Here is an 11,616-nt window from a genome sequence, read left to right on the forward strand (position 1 = left end):
CGCGTATTTTCCTTGAGCTATTTTCTACTTACTATTACTGTACAATAGAGATGCAATGTACATGTACAACGGAGGAAAAAACAAAGATGCTACACGTCTACAAGATAAAAAAGTGCCTTTATTCATCCTTCTAACCTTGATGTATTAAATTCGGTTTGAACTCGTCCTTAAAGGCCTCGCCCCACGTCGATTCCCCTCCTGTAAAGAAGGCAAATAAACAGCACGTTAAATGCGAAACACACACACAAACTAAAAACCTGTATTATGTACAAACATCTTTGCTCTCCTGTTTGACCAATTTAAGTCTGCGAGGTATAACTCCCTTAGTTTTGTTTTCCAGTCTGTTCCACAATCAGAATCCCCCCAAAGTTATTAACCTCCCCTGTTCCTGATTAAATAGGCCTCTCAACTGAACAAACCCCTAACTCCTTTGAAACTATGAAAGTAAAACGTAAGATTTTTATAACAATCTCCTTGGGTTGAGTGTGTGTCATTTTCACAATTTAACCCACAAACGTATAATTTATTTATTTTATTCTCGTTTGAATGACAGTGATGTTTGGTAAATCACGCCAATTGAGAAGAAAAAAGGTTTACATTTTACTGCAGCTGAGGAAACAAGGAAGATTTGCTTTTAATTAAAAATTTACCTCGCCCAGTTCCAGTAGGATCCCCTCCTTGAATCTGAAACAAACACATACAAGTACCAAGAAATTTAGAATACGCTCTTGGTTTGATTTGATTTGAAACATCAGAAACCATATTCATTACATGCTTAGAAATACAATAACAAAACGGCTGCGTTTTTGCTCAAGAATAAATCAGATAAGTAAGTTAATAATGTAACAGCCTTCACACATACCATAAAATTTCTTATAGATCTGTGAAAAACTAACAAGAAAATTAAAAAAAACATATCAGTTAGGTGTGTAATTTAAACTTAACTAATACCGCCAATTTCACGTCAAGAAAGAAGAAACCGCTTTCTTGTCTATTTACTTACTTGTATTATCGTAATAGCCTTCACTACAAAGCTTCATAAAATTCTCGCATGTTTTTGGTACCTAAAAAATATGATGAAACTGGTCTCAAATCTTCCACATATATGCATGTACCAGAAGAAATAAGGTGCAGTCCCAACAATATATATATTACAGCCCATGGAAGGTCACTGGAAATTCTGAGGAGGTGGGGATCTTAAAAGCCAACAATTTTATTCAGGAAAGTATGAAGCTGAACTGGAATTTTCAGGGGGAGAGAGGTTCAAACCAAAAACCTTCTAATTAACAATTAGATTATGAGCTTGAGATTTCTATCGCATGATAGTTGAGGAGGGCGCACCTCAAGTAAACTATCACACATAAATGTGGAGAGCAAATTGTCTGTTATAATTGTTTTAGTGTAAATCTACCAGACGTTCAAAACTCTATCTAAATCCTCTTCACATGAGAATGCAAAGTAATGGCCACCATTTTGTTAACAACTGCATACTGCTAGGCTACTCACTGTCAACAACAGAACATCTACTGTGTGCAGTGTAGCCAATCAAAGTACTGCATTCATGATAGAACACTAGTAGATTTATACTAAAAGGGGAGATAGATGTATTGAGCTTCAGTTGTACCCTTGGTACAATTTAGTATTTTCTTTTGTTCTGGTGTAAACAGTAGAACACTGTTAATCCAGTCACCCCAGACTGGTCACCAACGCATCACAAAATCTGGCTGTATTAAGCGGGTGGCCATATTAAAGGGGTTCTTAAAATAAGAAAATGACTTCTCAGGACTGAGCTTTTGTTTGGGCCACAATAAAGTGACACTAACAACGAGGTGGCTTACGGGCTGGCCGTAAGGCAGGGTTCCACTGTAGTAATACAACATATGAATTATATAAAACAAAGGAAAATACCAAAAATTGTTCCAAGGGTAAAATTGAACCACAGTCGATATTTTCTGGAACAACTGAGTTTCAGAATTTTTGAACCATAAACAATTTCCTCAGATACTGTTGTCTACACAGTTTAGGTTTATAAGGAGTCATGTATAAATGAATCAAATGTGTCAATCCTGCATCTTGAAAAAAGCCCCAGAATTAAGTTCTTTGTATTTGCTCACCATTTCACAATGAATTTCCAAGTTTAGGTCACCATGACTTGTTTGCAGTCTCACATAACCTTAACAAAGAAAAAAGAATCATAGTATATTCCAAATTCCACAGATCAATTTGAAATAAGAAACAAAAAGGACAAAAGACATTATTTTTTTAACATGTACAAGGTGTGTACCCTTCTTTTTCACTTCTCTATATCGTACTATATCCTGATCAACAACAGCTGAAAATAAATCATAAAATTGATTGATCATTAAAAGCTCCTATTAATAAAGAAAGAGACTGTTAAGTGCATTACTTGGACAGGTGAATTTATGGGCAAATGAACAAACAAGCATTAAATGGCAATTGACCGTTTGATTTATTAATCAGACAACTGAGTTGAATATAAACAAAGCATTGCAATTCAAGAATGTTAAATTGAAGAGATATGTGTGGAGTCTACTGAGTTTGTGATGTTTTACCTGCTTCCTGTTGAGTGACGGGTATTTGCGCTGTCGATGTAAATGAGCTAGCTACAGCACCAGTGGAATAATGAGCCTACATGCATCGACAAACAAAAACAACATTATTTATCAAAATTTACCCAAAAGTACATTGGAAAAATGGGAAACTACAATAGAATAAGTCAACAAATAAGTATAGATCCTTTGCATAAATGGCGGCTAAATTTGAGTAACAATACTTTATGCATCCTTAGCCTTGTGATTATGTTTCCAGACAAGGGATTTCACATGAATGTGAGGCTAAGGACGTATAAATATTGTTATTCAAATACAAGCGCCATTCATGCAAAGGATCTATACTGGGCAGGAAACTTACTGCATTCCTCTCTGTAAGTGATTCACTTTTCTCTATGCTCTTCTTCTCCTGCAAAGTAATTATTAATAAATCAATGTTCCGTCAGAAAAGAAACTTATGTCAGTGATAAAGTGATCTTGTCAATCAGAAACAAAAGAAAGTTCTGTCTAGAGCAACAAAAACAGCATAGAGAATGACAGATAAAGTAAAGTTTACTTACAGGTTCTTTGTACGTTCTTTCCAGCTCACTAAGAATGCCAAGTGTGTCTTTGTTGGCTCTGTTCAAATAATACTTTGGATCCTTCTTTGCTTTCTCTTCCTCTGAACAAATGATCAAAAGTATTTATTGTACAGTTATCTCTTGCTAGCTATTTTTTACTTTCTCCAGACTGTTGTCTACATATTGAGTTCTCATGCAAGGGTCAAGGCTTGCTGCTAGTATGGAAACAACCCTACTGGGCTATTGGAGACAACTTTTATTGCACCATGAATACAAAACAGACCTTCATTCACCACTTTCAAGTTGTTTTTTAGATGGTGGAAATTTGCCAGGTTAAACTTGTCAAGACTTGTTGGATCCTGTTGGGAAAACAATTTAAATCAAAACATGTGAAAATCTGGAAAAATGACAAGCAATATTAAAAATGTTATGTAAATTGATAGGTAAAGTCTGCATATGGGCCAAGTGGCCCATCAGGCCAGCGCTTATGCCTGGTTTCTGTAGCATGAAGCAACCAGGAGTATTCTACTCCCCCCTGGACGGGATGCTAGTGCATCACAGGGTTACCCCCACCATTATAATACACCTGGGTGGAGAGAGGCACTGTGAGAGTAAAGTGTCTTCCCCAAGAACACAACACAATGTCCTCAGCCAGGGCTCAAATTCGGACCGCTTGATCCTGAGTCAAGCGCACTAACCATGAGGCCACCACACCTCCCTTATTTCAACTGATAAACCAGTATTACTAACTTAACATTTGAAAAATTAACAACGTAAAAAACAATTAAGCACTTCTTTTTTTCATTCTTGCACTTTTTGACTAGCATTATTGCAGCTATGGACTTTAAAACATTGAATGAGCGACAAACCTGTATAGTTATTATGTCTTTACGTGTAAATGGTTCATCGGTGAGGAGATCTTTGAAGTTCTTTGCTTTTAGATTTAACTGTTCCACTGCCTGTTATTGGTCAGGAAGAAACAAATTCCTTGCTGAAAACTTTAATATAACTAAGAGACAGTCCTACATGTACACAGTGACTCTGTAGTGACAGGATGAGATCAGGAGGGGTGTCATTAGGTAATATTAAATTTAAATATTAATATTAAGTATTAATATTAAATATTTTATTTAGCGTTTGAAATTTGGGATATGAAAACCCATCTGAGGTTAGAAATTTTGTGGTGATTCATAGTTTCTGTGAAAGATGTTGCTAAGAACATTTTATGGGATCAACAAAAAGCAGAAGCTAATGTTTTTTATTGCCATATCACACTAAAGTTTCTTTGACATAAACTACTGGTTCAAGCATATGACAAAGATTTATATCCACTCCCCACCATACACTTGGCATACACTTTCCCACCCAAAAGGAAGGCACTAAGAAAACAAAGCTGCATGTCTCATTCAGGGATAAAATTAAGAAAATATTTATATTATATTTGCATCAAAAAGAACCTAGAGAACCACAAATTTGTCAGTTTACAAACCAAAGAAAGGAATTATTCCTTTGACTGGTTTGTTTCTTCATCCTCTGATTCATTCAGCACTGGTCAGGAACTAAAAGTAGTACATGGGAAATGCAAAGACTTTTAACCTACATCATATGAGAAGACATTTCCAGTTGTTTTGACAGCAACAATGTGTGAGTTGTTATTGAAGACTTTGAATGTTACAGGACAGTGATATTTGTCTGTAAAAGACACAAATTGACAACAACAACAATTACTGCTAAATTCCAATCTTTCATTTTCAATAAACACTGATCAGTCAACTTACCCTCGGCATTCTTGTGAAAATTCAGTTTTACAAGTTCCTTGGCCTGCAGAGGCTATAAAAGAAGAATGGAATGTTGATTATAATATAAGTGCTTATAATTCATCAAATATTCTTGCTCGCGCACGATTGATCTAAACACGTCATGTGACCGAATATTCCCCAGCTGAAACTGGGGAATATTCGAGAATATTCCCCAATTTTCAAAACTGCGCACGTTGCAAAAAAGATTTGAAGAATGATAAACACAATAGTCTCCACTTAGGGCGAAAATATGCTTGGATATTTTGTCCTTGGACATTATCTGTTCCTCGAAGCTCACAGATTTCCTTGAGCTACGCTTTTGGAAAGCTGTTCGTTTCTCGGAACAGATAATGTCCGCGGACAAATATCCTAGCATATTTTCATGCCAAATGGAGGCTATTGTTTATATATACCACACCAGTCCTGTAATTGACATGCCTTTTAGTAATGAATTATCTGATAATCATTTTACATACTTCTCCTGTGACTGGGTTTTTCCCATATTTCTTGAGATAAGGAACAATATTTCTGTAAAAAGAAGAAAATTATAGTTTAAATAATATGTCAGAAATCCTCTTATATCAGTACTTTTGCCCACAAATTTATTTGTAACACCCAGTGTGAAGGAAGAAGAAAATAGATTGCGTAACTTACAGCAAATCAAATATGATGCCATCTTTAGTGCAGAGTGGATGTTCAAATGGCTGCATGGAAAGGCTGAATAACAGAAAACAAAGAAAAAAACTTGGAGGACATTTTTTTCACAACAATCACAAGTTCTATTTCACATCTTTTCCTGCAAGAATAATTATACAATTTCAGTCACACAATGTGTATTGTTTCACTAATAATATGGTTTATGAGCTGTAAGTCAACTGAAAAGTTGATTTAAATCATGAAAACAAACCTGCAGCAATGAAATGGTAACCTTCTAAAGCTGGCCTTCTCAGGTACATCTAAAATGTAATACAGAGAAAATTCACTTATTTTCAATGTTACCTGCATCACAACCTTCTCTTTAGATTCTGTCTTTTGAAATGCTATGGAATCAGCTGAGCTGACGATGAGACTATAAACCTGGAAATATTTCTTGCTATTGAGCAAATCTGAGTTCAATTAATCAGATCAACTTCTATGTGAATGCTTCATACTATTTTATTCAGTCTCATTTGGTTGGAAAGTTAAAATTTGTTAAGAGTAAATGCCCTGAATTATGCGTATCAAATAGATGGTTGGCATGTGTGCAACAGATGCCTTTTCCCTTACCAGCACACATCGACCAATCTGGCTTTAAACACTCAGGTCACGTTTTTTTTGTCATCAAAATTACCACCAATCAGAGTCAAGAATTTACAGATTATTTATGTAACATTGAATCTGCAGTAAGTTTCTTCACACTACAGGGCTTGAAATTGCGACTCACTGGTCACCAATGTGACCAAAAATTGAGCACTGGCGACTAAATTTTCAGAACTGGTCGCCAGCTGGCGACTCGCGATTTGTACGATAAGTAAAGATGACCACAACACAACTCTTGTTTTTAAATCTTTAGATAGGGAAATTATTCGGATCTGGTAGCTAGTAGACAATTCACCTTTCCGTCCCCACTAAAATAATGTCTGAATATTACAAGAAAATCGTAAAAAATTACTTGTAATTGTAAAAATTACTTCGACACGTCGAAACTGCGTTTACCAAGCGTCATATTGTTTCAGCGGCCTCTTCCAAAACTGGGATCGCGGGCACACTACAACACCACGCGCTTTTCAGTTGACGCGAGAACAATGGCGGCAGATGTGATCAGTTGTGTAGGAGCCTAGACCAAGCATAGTGTTGTTTATCAGCGGCGAAAGGCGACGAAAATAAAGAACTGCGTTTTGAAGATATACGAAAGGACCCGTGTTTGTGTCATTACAAAAACCACGGACGTAAAAGTTTTTGTGCTTCCCTCCATTTAAAATAACTTAGAAGAAAACCATCACCTGCGAACCAGAGACATCAGGGAACTTAAGCATGCACGTTTTTGAGACGCGGACGGTAACCGGAAGTGAGCTTTTTTCACTTTAAACTTGTCCTCACACAACCATATTCACATTGCTAAGTATTTTTTCTTCATTAGAGATGAGTAGTATAAAAATCTGGGGGACAATACGGTCCAAGCATGCGAAATCTTCTCTTCCGGTTGCCGTCCGCCTCTCAAAAACGCGCGTGCTTAAGCTCCCTATAATCTGAGAACAACGGTAGCTTTATAACAGTTTTTAAGCCTTACTCGTGCTGTTTTCAAACGTTTTAGCTCTTCATTTGTGACTTTCTTGCATGCAAAGTAACGTACAAAATCATGTTAGTGTTCTCATGTGAGTTATATATAAAATAAGTTGGCGACCAAAATTTACGATCTGGCGACCAAATTTTTCCCATTAGTGGCCAGCTGGCTCCCGAACGAAAAAGTTAATTTCGAGCCCTGCACTACTTGTATAATCCAGGGTCAGTACATTTTGCTGACCCCTAGTCCATGGACTACCCCGATGGACCTGGTCCATGGACTACTTGAATAGACTACCCGTGGACTACCCTAAATGGACCACCCTGAAATTTGTGGGAAACATAAATTTAACGATGCTAGAGCCCAAACAAAAGAGGCGATCAATCAACAAACACATCACGGAACACTTGCGATGTAACAGATTTAACAATCCGAACAAAAGATGCGATCGATCAGAACAGTTGTGATTTAATCTTCAAACTTTTCCTACCTTAACATCTGGACCTCTGTTACAAAATATTGGATTCGAGCGAGTTTTTCTTTTGTTACCTACATGATAAGACATGACATTCACATAACCCCATACACCCACACACCTCCCATACACCGCCATCATGCACGTCTACTGCTGGCCAAATGAGTGTAGCTAGCAGGCGCAGTAGTTGCCCACGAGTCACTCACGGTCGCTCACAATATGGTCCAATATGGAAAGCTCGCTAGATGGTAAGTGGAAATTTTGCATATATAACGCATTCATCTCTGGCTCGTGAGCCAGTTCTTTATGCCATAACAGGGAACAAGAAAAGCAACTCATTTCCTTTATTTCGGTTGTAATAATTTGTGGCATAGGTCCAGTTGGGGATTAAATCTGTTACATTGCAAATGTTCCATAATTATTGTGTTTGTCAATCAATTGCATTTTTTGTTCGGGTTCTAGCATCATTGAATTTATGTTTCCCACAAATTTCAGGGTGGTCCATTTAGGGTAGTCCATGGGTAGTCCATTCAAGTAGTCCATGGACTAGGGGTCAGTGAAATGTACCAACCCTATAATCCATGTCGTTTAGTAGAGATACAAGAAGTGACATTAGTATTGGGTATCCTTTACCCCTTAATTTTCGTCCTCGCCCATAACCCTTTATCCCCAGGGATCAAGAGGTTGAGTGTCGATTGATAAACTTTATCGACCCTCAATTGACCCTCGATTGACACTTGACTGATACTCAATCAACACCTCAGTTGACACTCACTCAACACTTGACTGACAGTACGTTAAGAGTTGGTCAAGAGTCCGGTGAGAGTTGACTAATTTTTGATTGATTTGTATGAAACGGTTGACACTCGGCCAACCATCAACCCACTGTTGATCGGGCGTTGATCGAGTGTTGATCAAGTGTTGATCGCAGGTCGATCAAGGGTACAAATATCAATCAACACTCGACTGTGGATGTCTTTAGTAAACATGATTTATAGGACCCATCATATCCTTACTTGATGAAGATATCACTGCTTATCAAGTGTCGTAATTGAAATGGTCATGCATCCTTTCTTGAAGATTTGGCTACCTGTGGCTAGTACTGGTTACTCAAGGGATGATATCTCATGGAAAATTAACTTACCGGCTTTCTTTCCACCCCATTCATCTCTCCACTCCTTGTTCGTCAAATATCTTTAACATAAACCATGAAAAACATAGAACACAAACATTTTAGTGTCTTACACTGTCTACACTTGCTGTCATAGTATTCTCTCACAAACTCCTCGCCAAAACTAAAGGCATATTGTTTTAAAAATAAGACAGAGAGAGGACCTAATTAAGGTACTAAGCTTACAATTTGTCTTTCTGGTGCTGTTTCTTTCCCATAATTACGAACTTTTGCAGGCGAGTATCACAAAATCACCACTTTCAGAAAGATTTCAGGAACACTTTGAGGACTTTCAGACCAGCGGATATATCGTATGGCAGAAAGTGTGTCACTTAGGCTGAAATAAAAACATTCAAACCCAGGTTCTTCTCTTCATCTAATGATCAAGCAAGGAAGAAAGCCATGAGTGGAATCAGCAGTGAATTTCTTCAAGAAAAGCTTCAAAAGGAGTTCAACCCTATTCATTTGGTAGGAGAAGTATATATTTTGTACTCAGTTTGTGCAATATGCGCACAAAAATTTAGTTTGCCGATCTGGATTTTCAAGATGTGGACGCATGTGGCATGCATACATGTCGTCTCCTTATTGCATGTACTATACATCAAATGCTTTGTAAGCTTATATTTCACAGCGTTCCATTAAGATCTCTTTCATCTTCAGTTGAAAAATAAGTGTGCGTGCTTTGAATTCAAAATTCCATATTCAACTGACTGTTGATTACATCATTACGTTACATCAATATTGATCTTGAGTGACCATCGTGACGAACACTGCATTGGTCAACATTTCGACTGAAATCAACGTGTTGGTCAATATCACCGGCTGATCATGACTTGACCATGGAGAGGAGCTGAAGCGGATCTAGACGAAAACTAACCCCTGGTCCACAAACTACCCTAGCTGAAAATATTGTTTTAAACTTGTTCCGTCTCAAATGCGGTACATTACCATCATTGAGAGCTAACTGTAAATTGGTTAATCTGAGCACTATCCTAGCGGCAGGGGTATTTTGCAGGATACTGAACGCCGAATGCACTGTTTTCTTGTGATTAGTTCCACTCATGTTTGCCTGCGGTTAGTTTTTATTTGTTAGAAAGGGGCAAATACAATATATCTGTCACAAAGAAAGAATTTATGAAACGTTAGGGTATAAGGTGCTGGTCAAAAAACCTACCTTGTAAATTCTTCACTTGTCCCAACTTTCCTTCTTAGTCTTACTTAGAAAGATTAAATATAGTCAACTTAACACTTTTGACTCTGTAACTTTTTTCACGTGAAAACAGGAAGTGGTTGACCTGACAGATGGCTGTGGAGGAAAATTCTCAGTAGTCATTGTTTCTGACAAATTTGAGGGAAAACCACTGTTAGCTCAGCACAGGATGGTGAATGACTGTTTAGTCGAGGAACTGAAGACTATCCATGCGTTAACTATTAAAACAATGAAACCTGCACAGTGGGAGAAACAGAAGGCAACATAATAGAGAATTCATGAACGCTAGAAAAAGAACCCTTCAAGAACTAGGGTTGACTTTATTTGAGGAAATTCATTAGAACATCTACTTCCAGCACTATGGTGTATTTAAAACAGAGAGTTCTTCATGTTATTGCCATAATATGGTTATGCAATGGTAGAAGTGGATTATTATTTTCTAAGAAATTTTTGAAAAGCTGTATGTAGTAAGCAACCTTATCTAGTGATTTTTTAATATGAAAAAAAAAATTCAGGTGGCACTCAATGAACACTTTCATGGAAATAGATATGCTAGGAATTTGATATTTTCAGCAATGTTAATCAATAAACCAAGCTCATAAGTTTATTTAAAGCAATTATAATATTATATAACAGTCTACAGTTAGTCATTTAGCATATTTGCTTAAAAATCACCCCTCCAAAAAAATTAGAATTAGCACAAAAGAGCCTGGAACACTAAGGCAATAACTATGTAATTAATGTACTAAAAAAATAAGCCATTGTTATGATGTTATGTTTAAGGTAATTTTTGGAAATCAGTGTAAAATATTCTCTTCAAATCTAGGGAAGCCTCAAAATGATTGTTAAACTTGAAAGTCTGAAAATCACAAAGAATAAATCAGATACCAAAAAGAAACAAAGAATGGAAGATTGATCATCAGTGTATTGCATGGTGTGGATTCTTTAAGCAAGGTCACTTTCTGAACCATGCAAGTTTTTGAATCTTGACTTGTCAAAAAAGGTTTCAGTAATAATAATAATAATGACTTTATAATCGTGTCAGTTACATCTAGCAGTGGAGAATCCCCACTCCTAATAGGGGACACCTAGCTAGAACTATCTAAAAATAATATACAGAAAAGTCCTATAAGAGATTATAAAAATTATGAGTTCCAAAGATGGCAGCCACTACATCCATCTAAGACGTTGCCTAGATCTAGCCTCTGTACGTGGGTCTTAAACTGCTTGAGATTTATCGCCGATCTTTCTTTATTTGTTAGCTTGCTCCATAGTTTATCCATAGTATCTACTCCATAGTATTTAATCATTTCCTAAAACACACGAGGGTGGGTAAGGTAAAGTAAAGACACCTGGCAAAAATGTGCTGTTTATAAGATAATACCTGAGATAAGATATTTCACTTCCCTAAGTTTTTCCTTCCTTCACAGCTACACCACAAATCTATTTTGGAGGGAGTTGCCTTGTTAGGTCAAAACGACCTTGCTTGCAGGAAGAACATTCATAAAGAAATAATCCAAGCCAGGTTAAACAAAAGCCTTGGGAGCAATGATGTGTCGCTAAGTGCA

The 11,616-nt window shown here is 36.9% G+C and overlaps 2 protein-coding genes across 2 annotated transcripts in view; one reads left to right on the top strand and one right to left on the bottom strand.

The window, feature by feature from the left end:
• LOC110043298 (RING-type E3 ubiquitin-protein ligase PPIL2-like) overlaps positions 1–9,168 on the bottom strand; it is a 14,199-nt gene extending 5,031 nt beyond the window's left edge. Inside the window, exons 1-18 of the mRNA XM_089279697.1 lie at positions 9,025–9,168; positions 8,812–8,861; positions 5,837–5,885; positions 5,584–5,646; positions 5,406–5,457; positions 4,909–4,960; positions 4,731–4,822; positions 4,000–4,089; positions 3,414–3,489; positions 3,131–3,231; positions 2,932–2,979; positions 2,574–2,649; positions 2,285–2,332; positions 2,115–2,173; positions 1,004–1,064; positions 863–891; positions 651–684; positions 136–198 (exon numbers count right to left, since the gene is read on the bottom strand). Coding sequence (XP_089135823.1) covers positions 136–198; positions 651–684; positions 863–891; positions 1,004–1,064; positions 2,115–2,173; positions 2,285–2,332; positions 2,574–2,649; positions 2,932–2,979; positions 3,131–3,231; positions 3,414–3,489; positions 4,000–4,089; positions 4,731–4,822; positions 4,909–4,960; positions 5,406–5,457; positions 5,584–5,646; positions 5,837–5,885; positions 8,812–8,861; positions 9,025–9,056 — 1,075 coding nt within the window. The 5' untranslated portion in view covers positions 9,057–9,168. The remainder of the gene's footprint in view (positions 1–135; positions 199–650; positions 685–862; positions 892–1,003; positions 1,065–2,114; positions 2,174–2,284; positions 2,333–2,573; positions 2,650–2,931; positions 2,980–3,130; positions 3,232–3,413; positions 3,490–3,999; positions 4,090–4,730; positions 4,823–4,908; positions 4,961–5,405; positions 5,458–5,583; positions 5,647–5,836; positions 5,886–8,811; positions 8,862–9,024) is intronic.
• Positions 9,169–9,189: 21 nt separating this feature from the next.
• LOC149096762 (bolA-like protein 2) lies at positions 9,190–10,953 on the top strand. Its single transcript, XM_089279698.1, has 2 exons — positions 9,190–9,306; positions 10,122–10,953. Exons 1-2 carry the CDS (start codon positions 9,241–9,243, stop codon positions 10,314–10,316), a joined length of 261 nt encoding a protein of 86 aa, XP_089135824.1. The 5' UTR covers positions 9,190–9,240; the 3' UTR covers positions 10,317–10,953.
• Positions 10,954–11,616: the final 663 nt, after the last annotated feature.

This window comes from Orbicella faveolata, unplaced genomic scaffold, assembly GCF_042242905.1.
Source record: "Orbicella faveolata isolate gen_17 unplaced genomic scaffold, um_ofav_v1 contig_47, whole genome shotgun sequence".
NCBI classification, from domain to species: domain Eukaryota; kingdom Metazoa; phylum Cnidaria; class Anthozoa; order Scleractinia; family Merulinidae; genus Orbicella; species Orbicella faveolata.